This window comes from Micropterus salmoides, unplaced genomic scaffold (assembly GCF_014851395.1).
Source record: "Micropterus salmoides isolate LMB-PRFRI ecotype aquatic unplaced genomic scaffold, ASM1485139v1 Ms_hic_scaffold_13, whole genome shotgun sequence".
Lineage (NCBI taxonomy): Eukaryota > Metazoa > Chordata > Actinopteri > Centrarchiformes > Centrarchidae > Micropterus > Micropterus salmoides.
Genome location: NW_024040374.1, coordinates 8202567 through 8221647, shown reverse-complemented (window position 1 = coordinate 8221647; position 19081 = coordinate 8202567). Strand labels below are relative to the sequence as shown.

Here is a 19081-nt window from a genome sequence, read left to right as displayed (position 1 = left end):
CATCCTAAATACTGCAGACTGTACCTCTGAAGCCATATCCTAAATCTTAATGTAAACAAGATAAAATATTTTAAACATTTATTCGTATTTAGCTTTATCGTTGACAAGGCCATTTTAAATACGTCTCAAAGCTCGTGTTTGTAAAATTACAGGAAAGGGAAAATAGAACTGACGTAAGTTCGTCGTACATCAAACTTTTCAAATATCTGTGAGAAAATACAAAGTGAATGGTCAATTAGTTCCAGCTCAGGATCTTTTAGTATTTACCATGTGTTTTGAGGAGGGGGAGGGGCGGGGTCAATGCAAACACGTCGGGCTGATTGTGTTGGTCAGTATGAATGACACTGACATACATGACAGAAATTGGGGGGAAATGTGCCATCTGTGATTGCGGCCAATTTTCCTGTTTCGTGTTCAGAAACATGTAGTGTTCCCTTTGCTGTGTGGGTGCACCTGATTTTCTACCCTCACTCCTATTAACTAAATTGTGGCCAATTTACTTCCAGATATGGTAGTTGTGTGGGGAAAAAGTTGACACCAATCCAGTACCTGTGAAGTCTCAAAGTCTCTAAGCCATGTCAAACATCATGTGTTTCAGCTCTCGTCTGTTTGTCTTTAGATATGGCCTGTGGGATCCCCTGACCTCTTGACACTTTATAACTCAAATCGTTAATCAGGATTACAGTGACTATCTCATTACACAAGATGACTTGTGAGGGAGGGAGCGAAGTCATCACTTTATGCTTCTCTGCTTGCCTCAGGAATGTCTTTGGAGAGGCATTGACTTTTTCGAAGCACTTTATTCTCCTGGATGCTTGTCCTACGACTTGGCTCACTTGCCGCAGGACAGGATCTGTGCGATAATCTGGAATAATTTCCCATCTGAAAATAAGTCGGCTAAGGCAATGACAGCAGGCTGGTAAAGCACCAGCTGGTTTCTTGCAGGAAAGGTACAGATCTATGACTACTTGGGAATATTGTTTATGTCTATGACAGACATCTGCATATGAATAAAATGCATTAAATATTGTGCAACCAGAAATTAAAAAAGACATAAAACTGACCACAGTACTGCTTTTAGGTAAGGTTATTTTATTAATGGTGGATGTGTTGGTTCTCAAGGGTTTAGCTGTGGGTCATGGTTCATGTTGAGAGGATATTGTGGTGGTTTTGGAGTACAGAGACAGGGAAAGGCACCATGTCATTAAGGTAAAAGTGGAGGGAGAGGGGTGAGGTTGCCCCAAATTGCTGATTTACGGTCAGTTTGGCACTTTCTCTATTCTAGTTCAGTAACAGATCTGGACAATAACATAGATATACATGATTCCAGATGATTCCACACTCCATTTAGGTTTTCAGTCAAATTTTGAATCTTTAAATTTTGTTTTCCATACATCACATTAAATGCTACTGCTGTGACAAAAACTCACTTGTTCGCTTTACAACATGCTTTTTTGTTTTTTTAAATCAAGAGCTCCTCATGTATTTTCTTGTATTCAACCTGCATGTTGAGTCTCAGGTTTTGTCCAGCTCTGTTTCTAAGAGGGCCAGGAACTGAAGCCAAGACAGCATTCAAGGGCAGCATCACCAACCGAGAGACTGGAGGTATCCTGTTGCTGAGGGTGAGTGGAGGCAGTGTGGCGGAGGAATCATGTGATCACAGTGGGACCAGTGCGTCCAGTCCTCTCGTGTAGTTGGGAGACCTTCAGGGCAATATCTACCAGGGGGGCCAGCATCACCTGCACAAAGAGAGAACACAAACACACAGAACATATGACTTCTTGTCTTATATTGTCTGCAGGAGTTGAAATGTTTAAAAGGGTCCTATTTATTACACTATTACACTTAAAAGGAATAGCTGTATAAATAGCAATTTAATGTAGTAAGTAGAAATGCTTCCTCTTTCCTTCAAAACCTGCTTATATATAAGTTAATGCTTTTGGTGTGCAAATCAAACTTACCCAAAGTCAACCAACTGAACCATTAACCCACTGGCCATTTATCTGTCAAGTTAAGATTCAGGCAGCATGTTTCTGCTTATCTGATCTTTCATGGTGTGTAAGCACTGAAGAAGATAAAAAGCTTGAGTAGAATCTTTACTCACTTGTCTCACTTTGTTGTTCTACATCACCTCGCTGTCCACACCAGTCAAAACGACTTTATGGAGTGTCTAGTTGGAACTCGCACTCTTTATTTTTCCCCTGTGCTATATTTCCCTCTCTTCAAACTGGCCCTGATAAGCTGCCATAACTCAAAACTTGGCTAAAGATCTCTGTCATCTCCCATGTTGAATACAAGTGCTGGAACTCATTTTTTGGAGAGCTCCACCCTGTGCAAGCTGTCTGTCCTGCAAGTTACAGATCATTCTGACCAGCATGGAGGGTTTTGAGACCCATGGGAGCTAACCTTTGACTGCTGTAACCTAGGTGGGGTGACAGACTATTTTCAAATCCTTTCTTTTCTTTATCTGTGATATTTCAAATACAAAAATATTTCCGGAGAAAAGAAAAACTGTTGCTGGTTCCATGAATGTCTATTTTCCTATCTGTTGACTTTGTTGTCTAGTCTTTCCCTCACTGGATCTAGCTGGCTGGAAGTAGTCCGTGTTGTCCTGACCTGTGGATCCTGGTAAATCTTCTGGGGGTCCTTCTCATAGCTGTCTATGTAGAGCCTGATGGTTGCTCCCGCGCTGCCAGTACCGCTGAGTCGGAAAATAATCCTGGAACCATCAGAGAAGATGATCCTGAGGCCCTGAGAGGGTGAGAGAGAAACAGAAAGACAGGGAAGAGATTATTAAAAATGAAAATGTACATGAACAATAAACTGGAAAACATGCGGAGGGAGAATGTATGAGGTCAACAACAGTTTCATGTTGACAGTTATTTATTGTCCATAATCTCTTAGATTAAGTGAATTAGTTTAATACAATTAATTTACAATTTTAAACAGAATGGTATCGCTTCAAAATATTAAGGTTATATACACAAACACACACACACACACAGTGCAGATTCATAGTGTGACTTCCTCCACTAGCTGAAATAAAGTGAACGGAACAAACATCCCTAAAATATTAGCTTTAGCACAACTTTTCAAAATAGCACTAACAGATTTTCACCTAAGTAATGGACTAGATCCAATGATAGATGGAAAACAGAATCCAATTTTAATTGGCCCGGCCTTGCAGCCTCTCACCTGGTTTTTGGACACACTTCCGTCCACAGGATCTGTGTACGCAAAGTTGTCAGAGACAGCCACCTCATAAGTCTTGTCACCCGATGAGAACTTCTTTCCTACGAAGGATGGGTCAAACATTGCGGTCTCCAGATCCTTGACCATCTTGTTGGCAGCATCTGAGTCAACCTCCTCATAGTCATACCTGGATGTGAAGTTGGGACTTAGACACCAGATTGTATTTTTGCATCAACTAACTGCCACCAGACAACTGGTGATGTGGTGGTGGTGGTGATTTTTGGTCGTAAGATAATTGCTTTAAAGCAGGAGTGCGTGACTTATATATAAATGTAACATCCGTTAAATTCAAGCCCTTGCCAAACGAGTTCACACAATACTAATAAAGCCTATCACCACCAGGTAAATCTCTCTGTAGTCGCACTATGCCAGAGTATTTAAATCTGGTGTCTATGGTGACCTTCCCACACATCGGAAATGATGTGTTTACGTCAACAGGCAATGAATTGTTTGCCAACCCAGAGCCATGTAGAGAACTCCAGGTCCCACCACTGCTGTAAAAAAAATTCCACTGGAGAGATTTTCATTTTTGAGGATTGTTACGCAACTCTCTCTCTAAGTGGCTCTGGAGCAACTGTAGTGATAGAGCAGACTACAGAAACCACGAAGTCAGAGCCTATGGCGGAAAAACCTGAAGTATCCAAGAAAAGTTTCTGATGCTCCAGATAAAAAAGAAATTCTGCGTTCAGAGGAAGGACTATAGTCAAAATCAGAAAGCGATTTATGGCAAGGACATACACTGATAGCCATTGGTGTAGCTTTTCCTCAGGAGAGCGCTGAAAGAGAAGGGACTGAGGGCAGACACTGATGCTTCACTACTCCTCTTGTACAGACTGGTATTTGTAAAATATTTGGAGTAGGCTGTGTTGCTATTGCATTTACCCTACATAAATAATGGATTATTGTCTTGGAACTGTGGAAATTCCTCTGTATTTTTGTAACTATCTCTTAACATAAGCCTAGGTTGAGCTCACCTGTAGGCACATGTCATGAAGATACATCAACAGTGTGTGTGTATTTGCAAAATTGGAAACAATTTGATATAAAATTTTGATTTGGTTAAGATAATCACAGGAAAACCTGTAACTTCTAAATAAAAAAACACTATTTGAATTGACTGTCCCTAGGCTTTGATGTACTGCAGTTCTCTTATTTACCACTAGAATGTGCCAAAGTATCATATGAGCAGTATATATAACCAAACAAAGTCCTGGCACCAACAATGAAAACATTCTTACCACTGGCAACATAAAATACTCCTCTCAAACTTACATTTCATAAACCATTCTACAGAGATCATTCCTGACCTGGTGAAAAAGTTCCTGCCAAACTTCTGCCAGTGATCCTTCATGATCTCCTCCACGCTCTGTTTCCTGGTGGCTAAGATTGACAACCATGCAAGCACCGCCCACAAGCCGTCCTTCTCACGGATATGATCTGATCCTGGTTGGTTAGCAGAGGCAGGAAGGAGGGGATAAGTGTTTGAGTGAATGGGGTGGCACCGCTTTCATTTACTGGACTTCTGCCTACATAAATATGATGACATTCACTCACCTGTGCCGAAGCTCTCCTCTCCGCACAGTGAAAGTTTGCCAGCATCCATCAGGTTCCCAAAGAATTTCCAGCCAGTTGGAGTCTCGTACAGCTGCATCTGCAGAGCTTTAGCCACACTGGAACAGATTGGCACACAATAAAACGCATAAGAAAAAGTTGATCTGTAATTTATGGGATTTCAGCACTTTTACCCAAGAAGGAAAACTTTAGATTAGCTGTTATGTTATGTGGTTTTTACTTGTCCAGGGCTCCACTGGTGGGCATACTGCGGGCCAGTCCTTTGACACCAGTCTTCTTGAAGTACGGGATGCTGGTAATGTTGGCAGCGATGACAGCCACCGAGTCTGAGGGGTTCACGAAAAAGCCGTGTTTACCCAGCACCATGTTACGGTCCTGTAGATAGGAATACAAGGGTCAACAGCCACAAATAGCAGACAGGATTTGTGAAGAATTAGTTGTAACTGGTTAATTGGCAACAGGAAACTTTAGTAACAGCTCTAATGAGGTTTTCTTGTGGGTTCCTTTTGATCATGTTTTACACCTGACTCCATAAATTGGTAACTCAAAAACTAAAACCATTTTGGTACAAATATTTCTTACGTCTCATTATGAGTTTTGAAGTTACCAGAAGGAAAAACTGAAAAATATGGCTTAATGATTTCAGCATATTTTATCACCAATGCTGTTAGTTATTAAACTTTGGTCTGTTCCTTTCACGAAACATTAGAAAAGTGTCAGGGGGGAAGCTAGAGAAAAACAGCTAACTAAAAACATTCACTGTCCTCATTAAATGCTGTGCCAAAGTCAAAATGAGTTCAATTCAGTCTCACCCCAGGACCCAGGCCCATTATTTTAGTTACGGACTCTGACTCTCTATTAAAATTAAAAACTTAATAGACTGGAGTTTATTAAGTTTATATATGTGAGCTAACGTCATGGATTCAAATACAGTTCAAGAACGTCACAACTCTGCTCTCACCTCTCCCCAATATATAATATGTCTAATCAAACAGCTGTAAAATCATTTTCCCAGAAAAAAAAACTGACTTACACCATCACCATCAAAGGCAGCTCCAACGTCATAGTCTCCTCCTTTCATGGCGTTGACTAGGTCGGCAGCGTAGGTCAAGTTGGGGTCAGGGTGGTGGCCCCCAAAGTCCTCCTGGGGGATACAATTGACTGCTGAGTTGGCAGGTGAACCGAGCTCTTCACAGACTATCTTCTTCACATAAGGACCAACCACTGGAAGGAGAGAGAGTCTTTAAAATTAACCAAAACACTTTACCATAGGTGTGCAGGGAGTGCACTCCTCTAGAATATTGCTTAGCACTAAAGAATAAACTACTATGCTACTCATTTAAATGTGATAAAAGACCTAATTTGTATAATAATTATTGCTTTAAATATATAGTATTTGGCACAGAGCCACATTCCGTATAAAGGTACTCACTGTGTAAAGGTGTCTCATGAAACTATCTAATTTATTTTAATTTAGGGAGCAAGATTCCACCATCTGAATTTTAGGTCCAGAGCCTTCTTTAAGCAGGTCTTCACAATCTATTTTGCCAGTCACAAAATTCTTCAGTTGTGCTGTGCAGTTTCCTACCTCCATGCATAGCATCCAGGCGGACGTTAATGTGATTGGCTCCAGAGAGAAGCTCCTTCAGTGCAGCAAAGTCAAAGATGCCCCTTAGCATCTCAGCATAATCCTCCACTGAGTCCACAATCTCCACTGAGACAAATAAACAGGAAAAACAGACCACAGTTAAGAGCAGTAGATGTCAAGATAAAGACTTTCATTACACAGTGGTCACACAAGTCACCAACTGCATTCATTATTTCAGATGACAAAATCATGTTTAAAGGGGCAATATGGAGTTTTCAGCGGCCACTAGTGGTGCAGTTTTAAGATTGCAACCAGGCGTGTGCTAGTATGTACGGTGGCTCGTAGGTTTCAGGCCTAATACAAAAGCCATAACACGAATACAAACGCCACAACACGAACACAAAAGCCACAACACGATTACAAAAGCCACAACACAATTACAAAAGCCACAACACAATTACAAAAGCCACAACACAAATTCAAAAACCACAACACGAATACAAAAACCACAACGGAAACACAAACGCCACAACACAAATACAAAAAGCCACAACACAAAAGGCCACAACGGAAGTTGACAACAAGAGACGTTTAGTAACAGTGGATTACTCTCTGCGGAACACAGCTATACAGTAGTACATCGGCAGTATAGCCGTCCCACACTCAGGAGGTCCGGGTTCGAATTGTAGAAAGAACAATCTTTTTCAGGTGACTTTTTCCACATAATAGTGTCTGCCAAATTAGTAAATGTAGGCCTACATGGAAGAAGAACTTCTTACCCGTTTGATAAATAAGTAATACTTCTGTTCTGGTCAAATAATATACAGCGGGATTTTGTGTGTTTAAACTATAGGCTTGAACTCTTGGGCAAGCATAATCCGAAACACAACCACTTTCATACAGAGATCCCACAACAAATCCGGAAACACCATGTTTATTGTGGGTTAATGCATCCCTCATGGCCTGATTATTGAGTACCCGTACCAGTATTTCACAATGGCAACGAGGATATTAAGAATTCCACTGCGTGAAAGGATTTGAAATGGGGACTGTACACTGGTCGTATGAAAAAAAAGCTGTGTTTTTGTGAAGGAACCAGGCACATGCCTATACAAGTTAGCATCGAACAAGCTAACATTGCCATGCAAGTGGGTTGCGTGGATGTATACGAGTCTAAGGAGGATTTAGATTAATATCTGGAGCGTCTGGAGCAGTGGATGTTGGCAAATGATGTCGAGGATGACAAGAAGGTATGAGTGTTTCCTTGATTGGAGCGGACACTTAAAGCTGTTGAAGAATCTAGTATCTCCGACAATGTAGAGTATTATGCAATATGCTGAACTGACCAGAGTGCTGACCACGCATTTTAAGCTAGCATCCGTGGTGATTGCTGAACGCTTTCGTTTTCAGAAACGTAACCAGAAAGAACGGGAATCTGTTTCAGATTATGTTGTGGCTTTGAGGCAGTTGTCATCCACCTGCAATTTTGGACAATATTTGAATGATGCCCTGAGAGATTGATTTGTCAGTTGACTGCAATCTGATGCTGCACAGCATTTTTGGCGGAAAATAATCTGACTTTTTCGCAGGCCTGTGACATTGCAGTCTTCATGGAGCTTGCGTATGTATACTCTACCTTAGGCTGGGAAAAAGGATACACAGTGAGTCTGGCACTGGATGACAAGCCCACAACTATGCTGATGGATACTGGGTCAGTGGTGTCTGACACATTTTACAAGGCAAACCTCGCCCAGTTCCCTTTAAAACAAGCTTTCGGATTAAAGTTGAAATCATCCTCAGGCCAAACAACTGCTGGTCGACGGTACATTATGATACCAGTACAGTATGAGACACAGCAAGTCACTCTACCACTGGTCATTGTTAAGGGAAACTGACCTGCTCTGATGGGCCGAAAGTGGCTTAAGAAGTTGCAGTTGAACTGGAAACAGATTTTCACAGTACATCAAGTGGCAACGCAGGTATGGTGGAATCCAGCACCACCAGGTAGTGTTCTCTGAGGACCAATGCTGCATTAAAGAATTCAAAGCAAAAATCCACACAAAACCTGACACTGCACCAATATTCTCCAAACCTCGCCCAGTCCCTTATGCACTCAAGGAATCTGTGGAGAAGGAGCTGGATAGGTTGGAAAGGGTGAAAGTGCTTTCAAAGATTGAGAAAAGTGTTTGGGCAGCTCCCATAGTCACCGTGCCCAAAGCGGATAAAACAATCAGGATATGTGGTGATTACAAGGTCAGTGTGAATCAGTGTATCGAAGAGGAGACTTAGCCCATACCTAACACTGAGGATTTGTTTGCTACTTTTGCAGGAGGAACATAATTCAGGAAACTTGACCTCTCTCATGCATACCAACAACTGCAGCTAGATGAAGAGTCCGAGAAATATTTGACCATTAACACACAAAAAAGGCCTGTACAAGTAAGCCTCAGCTATGGGGTTTCCAGTGCTCCTGCAATTTTTCAGTCTGTGATGGACCAGATCCTGCAGGGAATGGATCATGGATCTGTATGTTTTTTGGATGACATTCTCATCACTGCTTCTTTGGTGGAGGAGCACTTGAGAAGGCTGGACGAGGTGCTCACATGTCTGGAGAAACATGGCGTCAGAGTGAAACTTTCTAAATGTTACTTTCTTCATAGCACTTCCTTCAGATTGCTTAAACCGGAACTTGCCAGACATGTTGAAGACCAGCAAGCGGCACAGAAACACCACCACAATCGTGGGGAGTCTGCCTCTTCGCAGTTTTTTGGAAGGAGAGAATGTCCATACTCGAAATTTCAGGGAAGAAATGGAAAAATGGATTCAGGCAACAGTCCTCAAGAGACTGGGAGATGTCATTTACCTCATTCAGGAGGGACAGAGACAGCAAACAGTTCATGTCCATCACATGTTGCCATGGCGAGAAACTGTTGGGAAATACAAGTTGTTCCCTCCAGTGGCAGAAAATGTGTCATCAGTAAACATGGATTGAGTGGTTCCACTGCTAAGCCCAGCACGCCAGTGAGCCAAAAATCACCCATTGCTGTCACCGAACCAACTGAACAGGCTGTGTAGGTGTATCACCTACAACAAGCAAAAGCCCGCCAGTGAAACGCATGTACCCCAACAGACTTCTAATCTAATCTCTAAAGTGCAGTATGATAAGTTCTTTGTTGATGGAATGATAGACTGTTGATAGACTGCTAAACGAATTTGTTAGGAAGTTAAAGTTCATTTTGTTAAAGACATTTTCACTCAGTAGATTTAGTTTTGGGTCACAGCCTAACTACATTTGAGAATTATTGCTACAAATCTGACAGGGGAGGAGTGTAACAGAGTGGTCTATTTTGCCACCTTGTGGTTAAAGTATGCAAATGCTGTTGTAATGTTAATTTATGGCTGGCCAACGAATACTGGAATTGTCGTCTGAGTTGCTGTACTTCTTGTGGTGGCTAAGTAAAGAACGTGAGTTAACGCATCCCTTATTACAGCCTGATTATTGTGTACCCGCACCAGTATACACACAGTTACAGTAATATTTTTATCAGCTTGAGGTTGAACTAATCCATGCTCATTACATGATAACATTACATTTACTGCATTTAGCTGACGTGATACTTCGGTATTAGCTCGTCTTTCTTCTATTCTAACTATTTGCGTGTCTTTCACCGGAGGCTCAGCATTCTCAACACAGCTAAATGTATTGAATGATAACCAAACAGTTAGTGATTAGACGGAAAATTATAAATTAAATTTTTATAAATAAGATTTTTGCCACATTTTATAACAGTTAGACCGCAGTAAGTAACGTTACTGTAGTGGATGGGTCTTCCTCTGTGTGTTGTCCTGCGCCATTTTGTTGCAGTATTGTATGTTATGTGGGTCCCGTTTGTTACAGCGACTGAGGTGGAGAAGTTGTGTACCTGAGTATCGGGAACACAACAATAAATCTAAATTGAACGTTATGAAGCAAACAGCAGCAGGTCCGAGCTAATGTAATTTTTTGATGTTAGTGGACTGCATGTCGTTTGCTGCCATGCTGTTGCTGTAGTCGGAGAGAGGCTCAGGAGCACGCACAGGGCTACATCCCGACCCGTAACCTTCATATTAAAGGCAGAATAGTGCCTGTTCCAAGCAACAGAGAAAACCGCCGTGTGCATCTCTAAGTGAGGCTACAGCCCATTGACAAAAAGGCAGTAAAAATTTGATTTATTAATAAGTGATTTCATTGAAAAACTACATATAGCCCCTTTAAGTCTGTTAACAACAACCCAGACAGCAAAGAAATGAATGAACGGTCATAAATTATTTCTCTTTCAGGTGACATCATGACTCTGATCTTTATGCCATTATACCTGTGAAGGGCTTGAAAGTGTCCACTTCAAAGGTCTGTTTGCTGATTTTGGACAGATCCACTTTCAGCTCTGGGCAGATGTGATACTCCTGCAGGCCTTTGCTGATCTCAAATATTTTGTTTGTGATGCCTTCTGGAGCAGGTCCTGGGGTCAAAGTAAAAGGCTAGTTAGACATGTACTGATATACTAGATATACTATAGACGATGATGTGACCAAAAAAACAGAACAGCTTCCTTGAAATAACTCAATGCATATTTTTCCTCAAAACATAGTAGACAGAGGTCCCTTGGGTCTGTATACTCGTGTGACATATTAAACATACTAGACTGCATAATGCAGTCTCTGCTCACCTCCACTGGAGATGTTGTACTTAATTCCAAAGTCTCCATTGGGGCCTCCAGGGTTGTGGCTGGCTGTGAGGATAATGCCACCCACCGCCTTTATCTTGCGGATCACACAGGAGACTGCTGGGGTGGACATAATGCCATTCTGACCAATCACCAGATGGCCAATCTGCAGGAGGCATAATAATACACAGGGACCCACAGATTAATGTGCCTAGTCATGCATACACGAACAGGTAAAGAGAGCAAATTTAAGCACAGGAAAATGCTGGCTAAATGTATGGAGACTGTGCGTGAAGGTTTACTGATTTTGATTTAGGCTCTACACATTCTGCTTGGTGTTCTTTCTTTCTTCTTTCCCTCATCCCATTTCTTGTCTGTGACAGTCTCTAATTCAGCGTGTAAGCTATGATTGAGATACTGACACAATCTCATGTTTACCTACAATAATTATGTCATTGCTACCAATGACATAAAGTAACAGTAAGTGCCGTAAGTAACAGTTAAGTTATAAAGTAGAAATGTCAAGAAAGGTTACATAGTAGTAGAGTAAGTGTATCTTGTATATGACAATTTTTTTTTAAATAAATGACACTATCTCAGTCCAGGAATTCATATTTAAACATGCAACGGTTTGCTTTGTGTAAACATATGAATAGAAGTGCCCCTGTCTGTGCACCTTTGGCAATGTCCATTTTTCATTATCGAACATCAACCACTTGTGGAGAAACTGCAAAAGATATCAGACACCTTTGTGCGACTCCAACAAACTGGCATCACTGAGGAACCCTGCAATTATCAGTGGCTGCACAAGAGACAGAGCAGCCATGTCATGCGAAAGAAGGTCATAGATTAAGTCTAGACAGCAACCATCATGTCCTGTCCAAATATGACGAGACTAACGTTACCTTATGCTTGCAACTGTGTGTACTACCGTTGGGATAAGGGCTTATGATACGATTTAAATGTCAAATAAAACGCAAACGTACTATTTATTATTTCCTGCATAGTTTCCCCTCGATGCAGACATATTTGCAGGGCAACGTGAGTGGCTGCACGTTGCACGTCACGCCCCCCGCTTGCCCGATAAAGTCGTAGCAGTAGCATCAGGGGTAAGGCAGCCAAAGGCATCTCACCACAGCTGATTATGAAACAACACAACGTTAGGCTAGAATACTTCCTTTTACAACGCTCAACCTTCTATTTACTTATCTATACAAGTGTGAATGACTAAACACAAGTCTTTTCTTTAGAAATCCGCAAAGGAGGTTGAAATCACTGGCGCTAAAGCAAAGAAGTTGCCGTTTAGTGTCAGCATGCAGCGTTAAATGTCAAAGGTAAATAGTTTCATGCACTTCATCCCAAAGATCACCGCGGTCAAGCTGGCATCGGAGACACTGCATGAAAACGCACACGGGTGTTGATGACACCTGTCTTTTTAATATAACCTGAAGGGTCCACGGTGACAGTTAGTGTAACCTGACATGTTATTAATAATGACTTATCGTTAGTGTTAGCAATACTAACTACAATCACTCGACCTGTAGCTAGTAGACACAAAATATAAACCGTGGGTATATAAAAACTGTAACGTTACTTAAGACTAAAGTTTGACAAACACCTGACAGCTGGCTTGACCTTTATTTGCTAGCTGACACTCTATTCAGAAGTCTGTAGGACAGTTTTCTTAGCTAACCTAGCCAGTTAGCTAACGCTGCACACCCACAGGGGTAGCAGCAAAGGTGGAAAACATTTCCTTCTCATACTGATCACTTACCCCGTTGGCAGCAGCAATCTGAACGATCAACTGAATAGCGTCTTTCATGAAAAACCTCCCATCTCCTCCCACCACCACGGTGGCAGCCTGGCGTTCGGCAGGCTCGATGACAGAGATAATGCTCTGGATGAAGTTTTCCGCATAGTGCTGGTTCTGTTGAAACACAGTCACCCTCTTCCTCAGACCGCTCGTCCCGGGCTTCTGGTCCGTGTACGGCTTGGTCTTCACTGTCGTTATTTTCACCATTTTTGACCCCCCAGTGAGCACCCGTGTGGTCCGCAGTCTGGCCCGATGAGGAGGTGACTACAGTGGCAGAGCAGCCACACGTACACACCGGACAGCTCCCTCCTCATAGGACCGCCTTCTCAGTTTAAAGGGCAAGTAGAAACCATGTAGGATTTCTAAACACTCAACAACGTGAAGGTTTGGGAGATAGTTGTCATTTCAGGTATTTTTAATCCATAGGCTACTTGTGTATTATAAATAAATAATTCAATTAGAAATTAACAAATTTGCAGTATTATAACCAAATGGTGCACAGAGCCGTAGCCATGACTTTAGAAATACTAAGGTAATTCCCCTGTAGGCTGGTAGCCCACCCATTCAAATATTTTTTTACTCTGTTTTCCGTGAAAGGGGATAATTATCTGTTGTTTTCCAGGGATAACAGGATCATTTTCTCGTGATCTCGAGATAACGAATTTTGTACATACATGGTAGGCAGGTGAGTTTCTTTAGAATAATTTTAAAAAACTTGTCAATGTCACTGATTAGCTCAGTTGGTAGAGTCAAAGACATTATATAGAGGAGACATGCCACTTTAAGAATCCTCAATACAGCTGTATAGGAAAAGCCCATAACGCCAAAGACGGCTGTTGTCCCGCCTCTTCCGCTAGAAAGCCAATTGTCTTCTTTTAATAGCTCAGGCTGGAAACATATTTCTGCCAATCTTGTGGTTCCACTGACGTGAGGGCAGTGTTGGGCAAGCTACTACCCATTAAATGAAGTTTCACTACACTGAAACTACCCCCCAGTGAAATGTTGCAAGCTAAGCTACAGCAACGTGGCAAAAGTAGCTTAGTTACATCAAAGCTACTTTTAATGTTTTAATATTTTATAGTTAGGTCATATATATATGGAGGTTATGAATATAACCAATGTTCCCTGAGGGAGGGACAGGCGGTGCAACACATTAGTATGGGGAATTGCGTCCTCGCGAGACCAACCTGAAGAAACTTTATCAGAACGCTTTTTTCAGGTATTTGTTCAGTACACTCAAATCCAGAAGTGGAGGGAGGCCCCCACCCCTTTTTGGAATGACGAAATAATGGCTGTAAAATCCCCTTTGAGCTTTGTGTGTGGGAACAATGCTTATTGCCTGCTTCTCCAGAAGAGATTTATTTGTTAATTATATATTTTTTTATTGTTTATATATGTGAACTTGTTCTCTGGCAACATTGCAACCTAAACATTCATGGCAATAGGCGAGAAAGAGAGAGAGACAGAAATCTCATCTCATAGAAACAGGTTTCTGCCAATACATATCAAAGTTTCCTCCTCACTAGAGGCAGAGGTGTCCAGGCTGGACCCTGATCCTTCTCACAAGAGGTGTTACAATAACTATCACAATAGAAAGTAAACTCAGTAAGCGTGTCTTTGTTCCCCTGCAGCAAAGTCGCAGACATCAGCCCAAATATCGGTATGTGATGTCACCGTCACACGGAAGCGCTTCTGCCGGCTGCACATACAGGTCCGCGTGTGGCGGTGGTGTCACTTACTGAAAAGCTATTTGATTCAGAAAATAGCGACGCTACCACCAAGCTACTGAGAAATGTAGTTAAACTAGTAACGGCACTACTTGTAGCAACGCTACAGCCCAACACTGCGTGAAGGGCCTACTGCATGTATAACCGGTCGTGGAAAATGCTTTTTAAACCTTAATTTGAGGCATAGTTGTCAGTCTTTTGTCAAAAAGATTTTATTGCTGATTCTAGTCATGTAGTTCTATTTCGTATAGGCTTCACCCTCTAAGGCTATTGCTGTTGGGTTTACCCCTTCCGCGCGCCTGCACTGAGAATTTTAGTCTATGCCCATCCACAGCGTGGGCCTCTCCTACGTCTGCACCTTGTATACAACGGTGTGACCCAGCCTTCGGCTTCCATTTTTCTTCAGCACTGTGCTGTCTAAAGAGCAGAAGATTTGTCCAAAGAGCAGAAGATTGTCTAAAGAGCAAAGACTTTCCAGCCGGAAAACAAGAAGAACGATGTCTTCCAGCAAGCCGGCCAGAACGGGGCGAGTCGCCGTGGCGTCTGCCACATGGGCTACATTGTGCAGGGTGATCTCCGTCCCCGCTGCGAGGCGTGCTTCGGACTGGAGCACGCTGGCCAAGCGCTCACTCTTGGTTCGCTGGTTCTTCGCCCTTCTCCCCCCTGAAGAGTGGCGGCACCGGGCGGATAGCTTTGCCATTCAGGACGAGGAGGTGTGGCGGTCCACCCGCTCTCTGGACGAAGCCCTTGATCTGCTGTTGACGGAAGAGCGCAATTTGGATTTGGATGGCTCCACTCTTCCCATTCACTGGTCTCCTCGCTTCCCCCGTTCCGACCTCCGATGATGCTGGCCTCGACGCTACTAGGTTACCGCGGCAAGGTAAGCTAACAGGGAGCTAACGTTGAGCTAAAGGATAGCTAACGTTCACATGCGGTCTGCATGGATCAGCCGATCAGGGAGACCCCGTGTGCCCACCTTGCTCCACATTAGCTGCGGCTAGTACTGGCTCGCACAGATTGACTCGCACATGCCTGCCATGCAGGGAGGCGCTCCCTCTTGCATGGCGGAGTGTGCTGGCGCCCGTGACCCTGCGTCCCTGCCAGGTGCTAAGCTCTCCTGTTCGGTGGAACACGGAGGTTGCTGCCTGCCAGGCCCACCGACAAATGGCATCCCTGCCCTTTGAGGGGGCCCCTCCCCCATGGGCCGTGGCTGGGCACCCCCCCGAACGCCGGCCCTGGAGCCGTTGCGGCGGACTGGCATCAGGGTCCTATTTTACCTGGAAGACCTGCTGCTGCTGGCGCCGTCCCAGGACGAAGCAGTGGTGCAGACGACCCAGCTAGTCGCACACCTGTCTTACCTGGGGTTCACGGTGAACTGGAAGAAGAGTGCTCCTCTCCCCTCCCAGAGACTCATCTATCTTGGCGTGGAACTTGACTCCTCTCTCCGGAGAGCGCGGCTCTCTCAGGAACGGGTGGATGCTCTGATGGAGCTGCTCCACCATGTTGTCCCACGGGCGGCGGTGGCAGCTCTGTCGGTCATTAGGCTCCTGGGCCTCATGTGGTGGTTCCCCTGGGCCTTCTCCACATGAGGAGGCTGCAGCGGTGGTTCATCAGCCTGCGTATCGACCTGGTGAGACAGAGACGGCGCCGCGTCTCTGTTCCCCTGTCTGTGGCCCCGGATCTGGCCTACTGGCTCTCTCTTGGTCGTGGTCCCCCTGGGCGGGGTCACGTCCCACATCTTTGTCTTCACAGACGCCTCCCTGATGGGCTGGGGCGGAACCTGCCTCTCTCAGGTGGTGGGCGGTCTGTGGCAGAGCCGCAGGCCTCTCCACCTAAACGCGCTGGAGCTTCTCAAGGTGTGAATGGTGATCCTACACTTCTTCCCTCTGCTAAGGGACCAGCATGTGCAGAATACATCCCTGGTGTACTGAACAGAGGGGCGGCCCTCGCCCAGACCAGTGGCGTCTCCATCCCGATCTGGTGGCCCAGATCTGGCTCCGGTTCGGCAGGGCAGAGGTGGATCTGTTTGCCAACAAGGAGAACGCTCAGTGCGCCCTTTGGTTTTCACTGAGCCCGGCAGCTTGGCTATCCTGCGCCCTAACCCAACGTTCATGCCTAAAAGCATTACGAGCTCCATTTGTTCACTGGTCATCACCCTCTCTGGCTTTTTCCTCCCCCCCATGGGTTGGCGGAGGACGCCACGTCCCACCTCCTCTGCCCGGTGCGAGCGCTGTCCTGCTATGTGGTGCGCACGGCCGCCTGGCGCTGTTTGCAGTGTCTGTTTGTGCACTACAGGGAGCGGTCCAAGGGACTTCCCCTGTCGGCGCAGCGCCTGTCTCACTGGCTGTGCAATGCCATTTCCCAGGCTTACGTGTCTGCCGGTGAATCTCCCCCGGATGGCATCAGAGCGCACTCCACGAGAGGCGTCTCCTCCTCAGTGGCGTTGCACGGTGGGATGACAGTGGACAACATCTGCACGGCGGCCTCCTGGTCGTCCCCATGCTCTTTCGTCCGTTTCTACCATGTCTCCCGTCTCTCTCTGACTCACTCAGTGTTTTGGCTGAGTGATCCTCCTTGTGAGTGTGCGGTGCGCCCTCTCCCACGGGACGGTGTGGGGGGGGGCGGCTGCTGCTTACGTGGCTGTGATGTGATGTGGTTGCTGTTGTGACCCCGCCTGCGTCTGTACAGCTGCGGGGCCCTCCACCCAGTTTCCGACTTACGCATGGGTCGGCCCTTGGCCTCCCATGCCGCGCCATCGGTGCTCGCGCGCACGCCGACACCAATGCCGCGGTCAGCTGGGGACAGGGTGGCTCATTATGGCTCTGGGCAGGTGAGTTGTGCTTGGTGGTACCGTATGGGCCAGTGAGGTGTTGACTCATCCTGCTTTGCCTCTAACCCAATAGCGATAGCATTAGAGGGCGAAGCCTATACGAAATAGAACGGGGGTTATGTACTGTAACCCAGATTCTGTGAGTATATGCGCAGCCCTCTAAGTTGTAGGCCTCACTGGACCTTGGTCCTCAGTGCTGAAGAAAAGGCATTTGGGAACCAAAGGCTGGGTCTCACCGTTGTATATATACAAGGTGCGGACGTAGGAGAGGCCCACGCTGTGGGTGGGCGTAGACTAAAATTATCAGTGCCGCGCAGGCGCGGAAGGGGTAAACCCAATAGCGATAGCCTTAGAGGGCTGCGCCTATACTCATAGAATCCGGGTTACAGTACGTAACCCCCGTTTTTATGTCCCAGTGACCAGTAAAAGTGCACTTCTGGCTCTCTCCTCATTCATTCAGATAGGAGCCTGGTCTTGTTAGTCCGAAATTCAATAAATTGTATGTAACAGACCCCGCGACCCGACCCCGGATAAGAGGATAAAGATGTATGTACAGTATGTATGTATGTAACAGATCATTATTTACACAGTTAAATACATCACAGTGATTGTGTTCTTTCCTAATGACAAATAGTTCATGAACAAAAATAATTCATTTTAGTATTGAGTTTTGACTATGACCTGTTTTACTGTTTGTTGACATTGAATGTTATGAATGGAGGCCACGCCCACCCCTAACTCCCTTGTCCCGAATTTCCCCTGTTCTCACCTGGTCACCCTACAATAAACTGAAGTTAGCATGCTAACCAGCTAGCCCTGGCCTATCCTAGACCACTCTGTAGCCTACATCAAGAGGTGATATTTTTGGCAGGTGCAACTGGCTCAAAGGAATACGTAGCAGCCACTGCAGACAATTTGCGGCTGCCAGCTGAAGCCATCTACTGCACCGATTTCAAAACTTTTTGTACCTATTCATTATTCAAAATATGTGAATATAGGGCCCAGTTTTAAAAATACTAAAATTACCCTATAAGATAAAGTCACATGCACACTGACTGCAATGGTTGTTGTCCAAAACTGCGCACTAGTTGCCATTACAAATATTTGAGAAAGATATCTCAATACAACACTATATCCGAGTGAAAGGGCGAATTTCGCAGGGAGAATATTGTGAAATAGTCCAATTCAGACCACTGTTTGCCTGTTGCATCACAGTGTGTTTGATCAACATAAGCAGAACAAAGTTTAACATCAGACCTGCCATTGTGACATTCGGATGTGTGTATGTGTGTGGAGGTTGTTCTTCAGTATGTATATACATATAATTGTATCTCTCAATAGCCTTATATGCAGAACAAATTCTAAGTACATACCAAGACCATGCAGTCAACTTTCAGTTCTATCAATTTAAAGCACTAGTTAAACCATTTTATTAACAGGTGGTTGATTCCCTATTGCCATTTTTTGACAATGGCAAATTTATTTTATTGGACATTTATTTCAATTTCTGAATTTTGAATAAAATGTAACTGAAGTCCTCCTGGATTAAAAGTCCTAAGTCCTAGTAAAACACAATTACAGCATAAAAAAGAAACA

General features: G+C 44.3%; 1 protein-coding gene across 1 annotated transcript; it reads right to left on the bottom strand.

Annotated features, from left to right (window-relative positions):
• Positions 1–1072: 1072 nt before the first annotated feature.
• On the bottom strand, positions 1073–13212 carry pgm1 (phosphoglucomutase 1). The gene is made up of 11 exons (XM_038715313.1): positions 12890–13212; positions 11119–11281; positions 10768–10911; positions 6413–6538; positions 5858–6048; positions 5045–5199; positions 4807–4922; positions 4560–4695; positions 3196–3379; positions 2617–2751; positions 1073–1739 (listed from the first exon to the last, which is right to left on the bottom strand). The coding sequence occupies exons 1-11, from the start codon at positions 13133–13135 to the stop codon at positions 1650–1652; spliced, it is 1686 nt and encodes a 561-aa protein (XP_038571241.1). The 5' UTR covers positions 13136–13212; the 3' UTR covers positions 1073–1649.
• Positions 13213–19081: the final 5869 nt, after the last annotated feature.